This window comes from Lutjanus erythropterus, chromosome 8 (assembly GCF_056507025.1).
Source record: "Lutjanus erythropterus isolate fLutEry1 chromosome 8, fLutEry1.hap2, whole genome shotgun sequence".
In the NCBI taxonomy this organism is placed as follows: domain Eukaryota; kingdom Metazoa; phylum Chordata; class Actinopteri; order Lutjaniformes; family Lutjanidae; genus Lutjanus; species Lutjanus erythropterus.
In genome coordinates, this window is record NC_139324.1 from 13,436,578 (window position 1) to 13,452,132 (window position 15,555).

At 41.7% G+C, this 15,555-nt stretch overlaps 2 protein-coding genes across 6 annotated transcripts; both read left to right on the top strand.

The window, feature by feature from the left end:
- Positions 1-8,406: 8,406 nt before the first annotated feature.
- On the top strand, positions 8,407-9,601 carry LOC146322549 (trace amine-associated receptor 13c-like). 5 transcript variants are annotated; one of them, XM_084724554.1, is made up of 2 exons: positions 8,407-8,603; positions 8,785-9,601. In XM_084724554.1, the coding sequence occupies exons 1-2, from the start codon at positions 8,431-8,433 to the stop codon at positions 9,599-9,601; spliced, it is 990 nt and encodes a 329-aa protein (XP_084580680.1). In that variant the 5' UTR covers positions 8,407-8,430. The 5 variants fall into 5 exon arrangements, with proteins under 5 accessions (XP_084580680.1, XP_084580678.1, XP_084580679.1 ...); XM_084724552.1 differs by having other exon boundaries at positions 8,431-8,603; positions 8,743-9,601; XM_084724553.1 differs by having other exon boundaries at positions 8,431-8,506; positions 8,784-9,601.
- Positions 9,602-13,468: 3,867 nt separating this feature from the next.
- On the top strand, positions 13,469-14,640 carry LOC146322550 (trace amine-associated receptor 13c-like). The gene is made up of 2 exons (XM_084725430.1): positions 13,469-13,641; positions 13,824-14,640. The coding sequence occupies exons 1-2, from the start codon at positions 13,469-13,471 to the stop codon at positions 14,638-14,640; spliced, it is 990 nt and encodes a 329-aa protein (XP_084581556.1).
- Positions 14,641-15,555: the final 915 nt, after the last annotated feature.

The following is a 15,555-nucleotide window of genomic DNA, read 5'->3' on the forward strand; positions in this document are numbered from 1 at the left end:
CTGTCAAAAGTTTGGACACATCCCCTCATTTAATCTTTTTTTTTTTTTTTTTAATAATTATTCTACATTGTACATTAATAATGAATACATAATACATAATGAAATATAGAATTATATGGAAATGTATATGTTTCATATTTGAGATTCTTATAAGTCAAGTAGACTCTTGCACACCGTCTTCTGTACTTTTAATCAAAGATTTCATATCATTGTTATAAAATCTTTATTACAAGACAGTGTGCAAGAGGTTTTGTTTTTATTGTTGATGCGTGGTCTTAAACACACCTGTCATCCTGCGTGTGTGCCACAATATTTTGCTGTGTGATATTTTAGATTCTTCACAGTGGTCATCTTTTGCTTCGATTGCAGCTCCAAAAACTGTTGGTATAATCTTAACCATTTCCTATAAAAAATAATAAAAACCATTAAGTGAGAAGTGTGTCCAAACTTTTGTCTGGTAGTGTATGTATTTACATGTTTATCTTTAACATGTACGTTCGGATATGATAATAGTAATAATGCTAATGATAAACTGTGGTCAAACATTACCTCTCACAATTTCAATTTAACACTTAGTGCACCCTCAAACAAATCCCCTTAAACTTCCTCATACACATTTTTGTGTATATTCATATGAGCATAAATATAAATATAATAAGAATATATTTTTCCTTTTTTCCCCCTTATATCCAATTTCAGTCTTACTCATAAAACAATTTTCATCATCATCTTCAGTTTTTTTAAATGAAAAACAAAACAAAACAATAAATTAATTAAAATTAATATGCCACTGTTTTTAAAAATTAAAAGAAAAACAATAAATGAATTAAAATTAATATACTAAATGCAAAGTGGATTTTTTGAGGTGGGGTTATTACAGTGTAGAATATATTTTTCATTTTTTTCCCTTATTTCCATCTCCAGTCTTACTTATAAATTAATTTTCATCATCATTTTTTGGATTTTAACCCTTTAAATGTCAGTTTGTTTACAAGATGCCACTGTTTTTAAAAATGAAAAAAAACAAAAACAATGAATGAATCAAAATTAATATACTAAATGCAAAGTGGATTGTTTTGAGGTGGGTTTATTACAGTCTAGTATATGTCAATAATTAACAACAATGTTGACTTAGATGCATTTGTATTTTTTTGTGCAGGGTTAGATTTAGAAATTACTCCTGTTAAACTCCCTCATACACATTTTTCTGTATATTCATATGAATATAAATATAAATATAATAAGAATATATTTTTCCCCTTATTTCTAACTCCAGTCTTACTCATAAAACATATTAGATTTAAAGTAAAGAATTTCCCCTATAGTCCATGTAAAATGACCATTGTTTTTATCACTCTTATTACACTTCAAAGTTTTCACTTCGTAATAACCCATTACCTTATTTGGCTCTTGAAAATAATGCAAAAATACAGGCTGACTTTGAACATAAAGAACATATTTATTCAACAACTACAAAAAGAACATTCATCAGAACAGAACAGTAATACTGTCATTTGTATTTGTCTGTGTAAGTTCAGTCCAGCTCAGACAGGGGGGGCGCAAGCACTACAAATGATCATGGTGTGATCTTTGCATGTGGGCTTCTGGCAGTTGGTTTTAATCAACCTCCTTTTTATGGCTGGGCAGTAGGTGCACTGCTTCCTGATATCACTGGCAGCGGCGTGTGGGGCAGGGCCAGGGTTGTTGTCCTGAGCTTGTGCCACCATGGCGGCAGCACTTGGCAGCCAGGGGAGATGCTGTCTTGTGGCCATCAGGGGAAGGGTCAGTGCCTTCCCAAGCTCCTCCAAAAAGACGGGAAGTCTTCTGCTCATTCCAGAAAGATTCCACTGCTGTCCACAGGATCAGTGCATTGATGGCAGACACATTAATTATGTTGTGGAACAGGGCTTCCTCCTATATGAGTAGGTAGGTTGACACCAGCTGCAAAAGAAAGCAGAAAAGGTTTTTAAAAAAATATGAATAAATACTGTTCCTCAGCTTACACAAATATATCATTCAATCTTTATATAAATGCAAGAAATAGACTACTGAATATAAAAACATTAAATTTATCACAGACAAACACATAAATAAATAAATCAATAAATAAATAAATAAATACCTTATCCAGAGTGTCGACCCCTCCCTTCCAGAGGTTATAATCCTTGATCAGCTGGGGTTTGCGCTTTTGGTCATCCATGACTGCTGGCTCCTGGTGCCTGGTGCTGAGGAGGATCACATTTTTCCTCACCTTGGGGATATATGACACCAAGGTTGCACTTTGGCGCTCCACGCACATTTCCTAAAGAACCCGGAATGCTGCCAGCTTGTCTGGCTGGCGGACCTGACACGCTGGTCGGGTGAGTCGTTATCAAATCTGATGGTGGAGGAGAGAAGCACAAACCTCTTGCAGGGCATGGTTGCAGCAAACATGGGCTGCCCTGTGGCCTCCTTCCACAGGCTGACTGTTGTCTCATTCTGGGACCTGTAGTAGCAGTAGATTTTATTAGCACTTCACTGTAATTGAAATTACACACCAATTTACATCTAGTAGACTATATTACCTGTAGACACCAGACAAGATCAACAGCCCAATGTAGGCTTGCATCTCATCTGAGTTGGTGTCTGTCCAGTCCCGTACAGTGCATCTGCCATGGAGGTTCGTCATTTCAAGGATGCATCCAATGATTTCAGGTGTTATCAGGAGAAGGAAACTTTCTTCCAGGCTGCTGCAAGATGCAATGTTTTTATTACTTGACCAATCAAGGGACTCTGAACTTAGGTGAACTTAGGTTGAACTTGTGTTTAAAGCAAAAGTCAAACTCAAGCTCAGGTTACACTTATGGGTTTACAGTGAACTATTTTTGTCCATATGGATTTTAGTGTCTGTACTTTGGATACACACACAAACTAATTTGTTAAACATACATATACACTAGATGCTGACATCAGTGACAACAGATAGAGACCACTTAAGTTGAATTCATTATTTCAGCTGTTCTGCAGGAGCCCGCAGAATCAATTGAGTTCAAGGGTTGAAACAAAATACAAAAATTGTGTCATCTAGCAGTAAATTTTATAGTTTTTTTTAATAGTTTTAATCCTCTTTCACACTGGACAATTTTGAAAAAAAATCACTTTTTTATGGTCTTTTTTAAGGGGATCAAAGAATTGTCGTTTTAATGTAAGTCAATGGACACAAAAATGTGTCAAGGGAGCTGAAGGGGAGTAAATTTCTGACACAATGTTTTTTAGACCTATTACAAAAGCTGATGGTGAATTTCAAAAATTGACCAAAAAAGACTTATGCCATATGCAAGAACGCAGCCAAAACAGTTGTAAAGACAAAACTCAAAATCACGAAAATGTGTATTAGGGTACACAGAGGGTTAATACATGCAGGGTTTTTTTTTTTAACTTAAGTGTTATTCATTTGAATTCGAAAAACTAAATTAAGTAAGTAAGTAAAATTAAGATGGCGGGCGCGTAGACGCAGCGACCCGGTGCTCTTAAACTAGCAGCTACACATTGAGAAGGACTTACACCCGAACCGAACTTATAAGTCTGAAACAACACTGGACCGGCTGGACCCCCCAGAAAGGTTCGACTTGGTCCCGGAGAGGATACGCTGGCGAGAACGGATAGAAAGGAGACGACGGCGGCACTGCGAAAGACGCCGAAAATGAGGCAAATGAGCCGGCATCAGAGCTAGGCTAACCACAACTCCGCATAAACCAGTGGTTCCAAGCATCTTCCTCGCCAACGTTCGCTCCCTGGTTAACAAGATGGACAAGATTAAACTACGGGATGTTAACAACCGGATAGACAGCTGTATCATGGTAATAACAGAAAACTGGTTGCATGAAAACATCCCCGACCTAGCCGTGGAGCAGCAGGATGTACAATCTTCCGGGCAGACCTCACATCGGAGTCCGGTAAGAGGAGAGGAGGAGGTGTATGCATCTATATTATCAACAGTTGGTCCACGGACGCTGCCGTTATTACGAGACACTGCTGCCCAGACCTGGAGTTTCTAATGTTGAAGTGCAGACTGTTTTATTTTCCCAGGGAAATAACCCAAGTGTTTGTAGCTGCCATGTATATCCACCCGTGAACTAATGCTAATGCAGGTATGAGCAGGCTGCATGACAGCGTCACTAGACAACAGAATAAACACCCAGAGGCCTTCTTCATCGTGGCTGGCGACTTTAACCACACCAACTTAAAGACTATGCTCCCCAGATTCTACAAGAATGTTGACATTCAAACAAGGAAGGGCAAAACACCAGGCCAGGTCTATACCAACATCTCTGGAGCCTACAAAGCCCACCCCTCCCCCCACCTCGGACACTCAGACCATCTTTCCCTGTTCCTGACACCAGCTTACAAGCCCCTCATCTGCAGGTCTAAGCCACAGTACAAGCTAGTGCAGTGCTGGACTGAGGAGGCCACATTATCCTTGCAGGACTGTTTTGAGGACACCATATGGGAGCTCTTTGAAGACCCAGACATTGAGCTCCACATCTCCTCTGTACTATCATACATCAGTTTCTGCACTGACAAAGTAACATCAAGGAAACAGGTGAAAACATTCCCCAACCAAAAACCCTGGTTTAACGGCAATATCAGAGCACTACTCCAGGCAAGGGATTCAGTACTGAGGACAAGGGACAGGGAAGCCTACAGGAAGGCTAGAGTTGACCTGAACAGAGGCATCAAGGCTGCTAAAACAAAGTACAGAGAGCAGACAGAGGCCAACTTCAAGGAGAACAACCCCCGCTCCATATGGAAAGGCATACAGAATATTTCAGACTACAAACAATGCCACAACACCCCCTCCCGCCCTGACACTTCTCTCACAGACCAGCTTAACACCCTTTTCTCCCACTTTGAAGAGGACAACAGACAGGCAGAGGACACACAGCTGACATCATCAGAGCATGACCAGCCCCCACCATCGAACAACACCAGGTACTGCGAGTTCTGCGTGGCATCGACACCAAGAAAGCAAGAGGACCGGATGGAGTACCAGGGAGGGTGCTGAAATCATGTGCTCATCAGCTTGCTGCAGTATTCACTAACATCTTTAACCATTCACTGCAGCAAGCCACAGTCCCCACCTGCCTGAAAACTGCCACCATAATCCCTGTGCCCAAATCCTCTGCCATCACAAGGTTGAATGATTACCAGCCTGTGGCCCTGACACCGGTGATCATGAAATGTATGGAGAGACTGGTGGTACAGCATGTCAAGGCCCACATACCCCCTGGCTTTGACCAACATCAGTTCGCCTACAGGTCCAACAGATCCACAGACGACGCTATCTCCATCGCCCTCCACACTGCTCTCAGCCACATTGAAAGCCCCAACTCATATGTCAGGATGCTGTTTGTTGACTTCAGCTCGGCATTTAACTCCATCAGCCCCAGCTGACTCATCAACAAACTGCAGACACTACAACTTGGAACCTTCCTTTGTCTGTGGATCAAGGACTTCATGACTAACAGACCCCAGCATGTCAGAATGGGCACCTCCACATCCTCCACCATTGTCCTCAATACTGGTGTTCCTCAGGGTTGTGTGCTGAGTCCAGTCTTGTACACACTGTACACTCATGACTGCGTTGCTACTCATGGCTCCAACACCCTCATCAAATTTATGGATGATGCAACCGTCGTGGGGCTCATCAACAACGGTGACGAGGCACCATACAGGGAGGAGGTCCAAGCACTGGTGCAGTGACAACCACCTCAACCTCAACACCAAGAAGACAAAAGAAGTCATCATTGACTTCCGGAAGTCGAGGACCACACTGCACTCAGGCCTGAGCATCAATGGGAAGGAAGTGGAACGGGTCATCAGCTTTAAGTTTCTTGGCCTGCACATCTCGGAGGACCTGGGCTGGACAGTGAACACCAACCACATCATCAAAAAGGCCCAGCAGCGTCTCTTTTTTCTGAGAACGCTACAAGAGATGTTGCCAAACGGCATTTCATTGTACCCCTTTCAATGACAATAGAGCTTCTTAAGTCTTAACTCTTACTCCATGTTCACAACTTCACACGCTGTCATATGAATGAAGATTGAGGGCCCTATGTTACACCCAGCGCAAAGCCATTGCACTGGTGGCGCAGGTGGATTTGCTGTCTTACACCAGTGCAAGTACCATTTTTGCCACTACTTCAAGATGGGAAATGCTCTTGCGTCTGGTCTGTGCAGCCATGGGCAGGATGTCTAAAAATGTTTCTCCACACGGGATTGTGGATGAGGAAACTGTCCTTTGAACATATTTTCTATCAGCAAGAAAGTGTAAATATTGAAGTTAAAAGTGTGTGGGTGTGTGTGTCTGGTGCTTGGAGGAGGTGCACAAACACAAAACAATCCTGTCCATGACTGTCATGAACAGGATTGGTGATAAGGTGCAGCCCTGGCATAGGCCAGTCCTCACCGGAAAAGAGTCTTACTGCAGGCTTACTGCCAACAACCCAGACACAGCTCATACTTTGGGCATACAGAGATTGAATGGCCCTGAGCAATGACCCGCTCATCCTATACTCCTACAGCACCTCCCACAATGTCTCCCATGGAACCCAGTCATACACCTTCTCCAAATCCATAAAACGCATGTAGACTGGATGGGCGTACTCCCAGGCCCCCTCCAGAATCTTTGCAAGAGTGAAAATCTTTTCTGTCGTTCCATGACCAGGATGTAACCTGCATTGTTTGCCTTCCTCAGATCAAAGGGAAACAATGTGGTCATGTGTTTGACTCGGCCTGACCTTCCTTTCCAGCACCTTAGAGTAAAGTTTCCCAGGGAGGCTGAGTAATGTAATGCCTTTATACTTGGCACACACCCTCTGGTCCCTCTTTTTGAAAAGTGGAACCACCACCCTGGTCTGCCACTCCTTAGGCACTGTCGCAGACTTCCACGCAATGTTGAAGAGACATGTCATCCATAACAGCCACTCAACACCCAAAGCCTTCAGCGTATCTGGGTGGATCTCGTCAATCCCCAGGATTTTGCCACTGTGGAGTTGTTTAACTACCTCAGTGACTTCCTCCAGGGAAATTGATGCCGATCACCCATCACTGTCCAGCTCTGCCTGTACCATAGTGGGTGGGTTAGTTGGGCTCAGAAGTTCCTCAAAGTTCTCCTTCCACTGCCGGATTACCTCCTTATTTGAAGTCAACAGCGTCCCATCCTTGGTATATACAGCTTGGATGATCCCCCATTCCCTCTCCTGAGGTGTCGCATGGTTTTCCAGGAGCACTTTGATGCTGATCGAAAGTCTTTTTCCTTGGCTCATTCCCTGGGAAACTCTGGAGAAGAACAGAGTCCAACCCCTATCCAGGAGTAAGTTCCAGACCTGAGGCTGTGCATTGAGGTAAGACCCACCAGATCTAACCTATAGCTCTCCACCTCCCACATAAGCTCCAGCTCCTTCACTACCAAGGAGGTGACGTTCCACATCTCCAGAGCCAGCCTCTGCTGCCAGGGTCTAGTCCATCAGAACCCTCTACCTTCCTTCACTGCCACCCAAAAGGCAGTGCACCCAAACCCAGCAGCTCCTCCTGTAGATGGTGGGCCCATGGGATGGAGGAGCATTTGCCATGTTGCTTGTTTGGGCTATGCCTGGTTGGGTTCCATGGCATGCCCAGCCGCCTGGCACTTGCTGAGGCCCCTTCCAGGCCTGGCTCCAGGCGGGGGCCTCAGGTTTGCTGCGGGCAGGATCACTGCACTCCTTCCTCATTCTTTCTTGCAGTTTTTGAACCCTTCTTAGTCAGTTTTTGAGACCAATTTGCCATGGGAGTCCCTACCAGGAGCACTAGGCTCCAAAAAGGCTCCTCAATAATGTCTCTGACTTTACTGTTGGCCATCAGAGGGGTTCCACCTTCACCCCCCACCTCAGGACTGGACACTTGCACAGTTTGCCATAAATTGCAAAAAATATCGTCATACAAAAAACAAGAATATTTACTTCTAGGATATTTCCAAACTCTCTTTGTGTCTCCCACCAGTGAGTTAGCTCAGCAGAGGCCAACCCCATTAAAAGCAACAACTGGCTCTAAATGACCCTAACTTTCCAAAGACTCACTAAAACTGATACAAAGAAACCATGTGATGTGAATGAGATTTTGTACCTGCTGAGATAATATGGGTGCAAAATTTAAAAATTGAAGTGAAACTGTACTCCCACAAAGACCAACATTTACAGCTTTAGATCAACCAATTTTGACCTTGGACATATGGGAAATGGCCAAATGTAGAAAGTCACAAACACTGAGGAAGATAAATACAAAAGGCATAATACTTTAATGTCTATGGAGAGAAAAAGACCAGCAGATGTGAGGATTAAGGAGGGGTGGGCAGGGATGATTGAGATCATTTAAAAGACTCCCAGAGCTCAGCAGATTCTCCTCTGTGTGGTGATGGAGACTTTGGAGCGAAGTGAACTCTGCTTTCCACAACTCCTCAACACTTCCTGCACAAAGCCAATCCGTCCTTACTCTGAGACCATGCTGACTCACATTCTGCTGTCCTTCATCTCTCTACTCACTGCAGCTCTTAACCTGCTGGTCATCATCTCTATCTCCCACTTCAAGTAGCCATTAATTCATTCATGAAACTGGTATATGAATATGAAAGTATTGATTGATCATGAACTATCAAGAAGAGGAGGGTTTTTCAAAGCAATTTTATACTATTTCAGATTTTGCTCTGTTTTACTTTATCTGCATGAGTAATATAATTAATGATCAATATATTGCTGGTCTTCTTCTCAGGCAACTCCACACCCCCACCAACCTCCTCCTCGTCTCTCTGGCTGTCTCAGATTTCTTCGTGGGCCTCATGATGGTCTTTCAAATTATTCTCACAGACGGCTGCTGGTTTCTTGGTGACCTAATGTGTACTCTGTATCAGTATCTAGTGTTCATCGTTGGCTCTGCCTCAATAGGAACCGTGGTGATGATATCAATTGACCGTTATGTGGCTATTTGTCATCCTCTGCATTACTCCACCAAAATCACACAAAAAAGAGTTGAAGTCTGTGTTTGTCTGTGTTGGATATGTTCTGTTGTCTTTCAGAGTTTCATTTTGAGTGATATCCTGGAACAACCAGGCAGCTATAACACCTGCATTGGAGAGTGTGTATTTTTCACTAACTACATTGCTGGACTTGCAGATCTTACATTTTCCTTCATTGTTCCCATTACTGTTATTGTTGTTTCATATATGAGAGTTTTTGTGGTGGCTGTGTCTCAGGCTCGTGCCATGCGGTCTCATGTTACAGCAGTCACACTCCAGCAATCAGTGAAAGTAACTGCTAAAAAATCTGAAATGAAGGCAGCCAGGACTCTTGGTGTACTCGTGGTTGTGTTTCTAATATGTCTCTGTCCATATTATTGTGTTGCTCTTACAGGCCAAGATATCTTACTCAATGCTTCATCTGCCACCTTTGTAATATTCTTGTACTATTTTAACTCCTGTCTAAACCCTGTGATCTATGCCCTTTTTTATCCCTGGTTTAGAAAATCCATTAAGTTCATTGCTACATTTAAGATACTGCAGCCTGACTCATCTGAGGCCAACATACTGTAAAGACAAATTCTGCATCGTGACTGAAATTAGACCCTCAGCATGAATAGAAAAGTGTATTTAGTCATAGTGATGAGTAATTCAATACTGCAGACTGTAGTTGTGTCTTTCCATTGTGTATATTCAATATATTATTCTCTAAGAATGATTTTCATTTTCAAGGTAACTGTGAAGGTACTTGGTTTGTTGATTGCATTTATTTTGAACAAAGCACTACCTGTGGGATTTATTGTGTAGTCTCTCAGTATTCTGCCTGTGACACCTTTTTGTTGTGCTTGCTGTGTACTTCAAAGTCCAGTATGTAAGATTTATGGGGCTCTATTGACAGAATATGGCAATTAAGTAGATTTTCATAACTATGTGTCAATTAGTGTGTATCCCACCTCCTAAATTAAATTTTTGTTTGCAATCCCAGTGCTTGAGTCAAAGTATAGATACTCCTGGTCAAATATTACTCAACTACAAGTGAAAGATGTCAAAATTTTATTTGAGTTAAAATACTAGAGTTTTCGCTTTAAAAATAGTTAAGTAATCAAAAGTATGTTTTTTAAAATACTTAAGTATTCAAAAATACAAATTACAGAACATTTTCTAATATCAATACATGCTGTATTGTTTTCATGATGCAGATTTGCATGTTTTCATGATCAGAAGCTTGTAACTCTCTGAAGCCATCTAATGATGCACTGACTTGCTTGTAGAACCACTCTGCTACACAAAGCCTATAGAAACACCTATAAAAACTTCAGCATAGACATGCAATCAAAAACAAAAAGGACAACTATTGTCATTTTCTGATGTAACTGTATTAAAATCACTGCATTGAAGCTAACTGTAAGGAGTTCTCCAAGTCTGTTAAATGACTGAAATTTCTTTCTGGCTTCAGGGGCAGTATATACATGAATTATGCTGTATTTTTCACCCCGATAAAAACAATCCAACTTTAAAAGCCTACCTGGAATAATTAATAATTATAAAAACACCTTGAGATTTAATTTTTTCTTTCTCCTGCTGTCACCATTACCGCTTTTTGTTTGAATGGAAGAGGGAGAGCTTGCTTGTGCTTGTTACACAGTGCACCTGGATGACGCATTTCCACTTTTACATCAGTTCCATTCGAGAGGAACTACTGTGATTTGTTTCCTTCTGTGAGGAAAACAGCATGTGGCCAGTTGTGTTTTAGAAAAGAAAAAACAGCAACAGCTGACTTCCAAGATGTGCATAATCGAAAAGTAATAACAACCTTCATAGAAATGTAGTGGAGTCAAAAGTACAATGTAGTGGAGTGAAAATCATAAGTTTCCAAAAACACAAATACTCAAGTAAAGTACAGATACTCAGAAAATGTACTTAAGTATAGTACTCAAGTAAATGTACTTCATTACTATCCACCACTGGCCATGAATTATGTTTTATTTAATTTTTATTGGGCAGCAATGGTCATTTCACAGTTGCATCTGACAGAACCAAAAGTTCATTGCACTGCTTCTTTGACCAATAAGAGCAGAAACTCTCTTCTGTGCACAACTGTAAACTGTCAATGAAACTCTAAATGAAAATGTAAGTGGATAACTCGCCTGTCACTTTCTAGACAAACACATAAGCTGTGGCTTTCTGTCCCAGTGAAGTCCTAACCAATGAGTGAGCCAGCTCTAACCTAAAAAATAATTAAAATAAAATACTGATATGTTGGTCAGCTCTATACACACGCTATGCAAGTTGCATAGGGCCTCATGACATATGCAAGGGCCCTGCCGCGCTCTCGTGTCTTTTGCCTGAACTAGGGAAAGAGTTGAAGGTTGAAGGTGCACAACCTCTTTTGTCTTCTGCGTTCTCAGGAGATCAAGTCAAGTGCAAAGCTGTCTTTTGAACATAGCCAACACAGGCGACACCCTGGTTGAAGCATGAGGTGTGTTCCGGTATGACAAGAGGAATGAACTGAGATGCCTCTTGAGGGACTGTGCGCCTTGAGAAGATGTGAGGGCTTGCTTCATGGTCTGTATGAACCTTTCAGCAAACCCATTGGTAGCTGGGTGATACAGCGCTGACTTGATGTGCTGAATACCATTCTCCTCTGTGAATATCTTGAACTCCTCAGACACTTGTTGTGGGCCGACAAGCTGTTGTGTCAGACCAAACGGCTGAAGACAGACCTTAGCACTGCTCACACAACAGTACAGTGTCCAGCGTGGAATTCGCCCAACACTTTCTCTCTCTCTGTGGAGGTGGAATAATGACACGATAACCCCATAGTAGGCATCCAGACTGGACTGAAAGCTGATTTCTTCTCATCAGGTAAGGCTTCAAACTTGGTGTCATTTCCCCTCTCCTCCCTCAGACATGACAGGGTCAGTGCGTGTTTGTTTCCTAACATGAGATGAAGTCACTGGAGCAGACTTCGCTTTTGGCTCAGTGTGTGTGACAGGTTATGGGAGCCTTGATGGCTCATCAGCATTTCCATGCTGGTCCAACTTCCTGTACTTGATGTCATACTGGTGGGCGGACAATAACAGAGCCCATCGCTGCATATGACTGGCTGCAAGCGATGGGATACCAGTATGAGGACCAAAGATGGAGGGTAAGAGGTCGGTGATCAGCCAGTAGCATGGATTTCATGCCATAGATATACTGGTGGAATTTCTTCACTCCCTGTGACCCTGGATCAACATGCATCTGGAGATATGCTTGACATAAATCTATCTTGCTAAACTTCTGTCCTCTAGCCAAACCTGAAAAGAAGTCATCAATGAGGGGTAATGAATACTGTTCTGCAGTCAGGACAGGGTTCACAGTCACTTTAAAATCACCACAGATCCTTTGAGTCCCATCCTTTTTCATGACTAGAACAGTTGGTGTAGCCCACTCACTTGTGCTCACAGGTTCCAATACTCCACTTTTCACTAATCTGTCTAACTCTGCCTCTACATTGGGCATATGGAACAGGACTAGCTTTTAGGTGTGCTTCCTGGTTTGATTGTCAGCTTAACTGTGATGGTTTTCATGCTTCCAAGTTCTCCATCAAAAACTTTGGGCTTGTGTCTTCATCCTTAAATAGGAACACTTCCTGCAAGTTCAACCTGAGCCTTCTCAGCCATCTGCAGCCTAGCAGAGCCGGACGGTTTCCTGTAATGATGTACAGTGGAAGCATCTTTTTTTGTTCATAGTATTTCACGTTACATCCACTACTCCTAACACCAGTACAGGTTCACCAGTGTAGGTGCGTAACTTCAACTTTGTCTTTCGGAGGGTGAGGCGCTGTAACTGATAACTGAGGTTATCAGTTTTGTTGTATTCTCACTATACTCTTTGGTATTACAACTAATAATGAAGGAAGACAACACCAGGGAAAATTGCATGTGGCGGGCATTACTTTGTTTTCCAGTTTTCAACTCAGGACTGACAACAATGATGTCAACACCACACAAAATGGGGGTGTGGCAGTATCTTAAAAGAATAAACTTAGGTGGTCAATACACAACAGTAATGATGGCTATAATATATTTATATATATTCATCATGTAAAGACATATAAATTGAATTGTCAATGATGTAAGTCAGTAAGTAAATAGTTGTACTTGATCTCATTTAAGGGCCAGCCATCAACCTTTGCAAAGGACCCTATGGGCCTTGGGCAGGGGTCAAATGTACCCTTTGACATCACCCAGTGGTTGGGGTTGGTCTTCCCCAACACTGATGAAGATGAGCACAGAAGGGATAAGTACTTCAATCTCTATGGAGAAAACAGAGCAAAAAAAGGCAAGAAGCAAGGAGGGGAGGGCAGGGAAGACAAAGATAAATCAGTTGTATGACAGGATGTTTTGGTCAAACCACTGCCAGAGCTGTGTAGCCTCTCCCAACCTCACTCCAGGGATGGAGACCTTAGAGGGAACTGAACTCTGCTTTCCACAACTCCTCAATGCCTCCTGCACAAAGCCAATTCGGCCTCACTTTGAGAACATGCTGATTTACATACTGCTGTCTTCCATCACTCTGATCACTACAGCTCTTAACCTGCTGGTCATCATTTCAATCTCCCACTTTAAGTAGCCAAATATTTCATTAATTCCTGAAACTGGTAGATAGTAATAAAGAGTGTTGTCTGATTGTAAACTTTGAGGAAGATTAATGTTTAATGATTAATGTTACTGTGTTTCAGTCTTTGCTCTATCTTAATGATAAATAAGACTTTAAATAATGATGAGTGTATTGCTGGTTTTCTTCCCAGGCAACTCCACACTCCCACCAACCTTCTCCTCCTCTCTCTGGCTGTCTCCGATTTCTTCGTGGGCCTCATGATGGTCTTTCAAATTATGTTCATGGATGGCTGCTGGTTCTTTGGTGACCTCTTGTGTACTCTGTATCATTATATATCCTACATTATTTCCTCTTCTTCCATAGGAACCATGGTGCTCATATCAATTGACCGTTATGTGGCTATTTGTCATCCTCTGCATTACTCCACCAAAATCACACAAAACAGAGTTGAAGTCTGTGTTTGTCTGTGTTGGATATGTTCTGCAGTCTTTCAAAGTTTCATTCTGAGTGATATCCTGAGACAACCAGGCAGCTATAACTCCTGCATTGGAGAGTGTATACTATTTATTAACTACATTGCTGGACTTGTAGATCTTACATTTTCCTTCATTGTTCCTGTAACCGTTATTGTTGTTTTGTATATGAGAGTATTTGTGGTGGCTGTCTCTCAGGCTCGTGCCATGCGGTCTCATGTTGCAGCAGTCACACTCCAGCAATCAGTGAAAGTAAGTGCTAAAAAATCTGAAATGAAAGCAGCCAGGACTCTTGGTGTACTCATGGTTGTGTGTATAATATGTCTCTGTCCATATTATTGCGTTGCTCTTACAGGCCAAGATAACTTGCTCAATGCTTCGTCTGCCACCTTTGTAATATTTGTGTATTATTTTAATTCCTGTCTAAACCCTGTGATCTATGCCTTTTTCTATCCGTGGTTTAGGAAATCTGTGAAACTCATTGTTACACTTCAAATACTCCAGTCTGACTCTTGTGAGACCAACATACAGTAGAGAGATTATGCATGGTGCCTGAAATTAGACCCTCAGCATGAATAGAAAACTATACTTGGTTTTAGTGATGAGTAATTGAATGTCAAAGAGATGTCAAAGTCTGGGTTCCCTATGTATGTTTATATGCAAATCATAAATGTATTGCAGTACAATTCTGCCTAAGAATAACTTTCAGTTTTCAAGCCTGACAAAATTCTATCCGAACCCATTTCAAACTCATCCCTAATTAGCAAGTCAACAAGCCTCCCTCCACATACCAAACAGTAGGAGTTGACAGTGACACGGACAACACATACATGCAAACAATAATAATAATAATAATAATAATAATAATAATAATAATAATACAGCCTAAACCTGATGAAAGCCCATGAAATATGTGAGAATTACAGCCCAACCCGACCCGACCCAAACCCATCAGCTCCTGTCAGGTAACACTGGGCTTGGGCAGAGAACTCAGGCTCTAGTTTACTGTGCAGTCTCTAAGTGTTAGGACCGTGACAAAGGTTTGTTGGGATAACTGTGTACTTACACACAGTAAGTTTGAAAAGAAACTGCAAGTTAAAAGTCCGAGTATGTAGTATTTTAAAAAAATGTTATCTTAACATGAACAGTGTGGGAAATTGTATGCTGTTTTGTACATGACTGAACTGACAAGACATGTGGGCTTCTGGGCTTACTTTGTTTTTCACTTGCTTTTTCTGTTCCTGACATGGTTTCAGAACAAGAGCATTCTCTCTATATATATACATATATATATACATACATACATACATACATACATACATATATATGCTTTGTTTCAGGGTTTTCAGTCTTACTCCATGTGCACAAAGTCACACATTGTTATATGAATGGAAACTAAAAGTTATTCGTTCACGTAAAAAAGAGAGGTTCACATTCAGGAATATATAT

Excerpts from the sequence above, each read along its gene's own strand:
- LOC146322549 (XM_084724552.1), top strand. The coding sequence starts at position 8,431 with ATGGAGACTTTGGAGCGAAGTGAACTCTGCTTTCCACAACTCCTCAAC. Across the intron at positions 8,604-8,742 it reads ATCTCTATCTCCCACTTCAA|TAATATAATTAATGATCAAT; the intron begins GTAGCCATTAAT and ends TATCTGCATGAG.
- LOC146322550 (XM_084725430.1), top strand. The coding sequence starts at position 13,469 with ATGGAGACCTTAGAGGGAACTGAACTCTGCTTTCCACAACTCCTCAAT. Across the intron at positions 13,642-13,823 it reads ATTTCAATCTCCCACTTTAA|GCAACTCCACACTCCCACCA; the intron begins GTAGCCAAATAT and ends TTTTCTTCCCAG.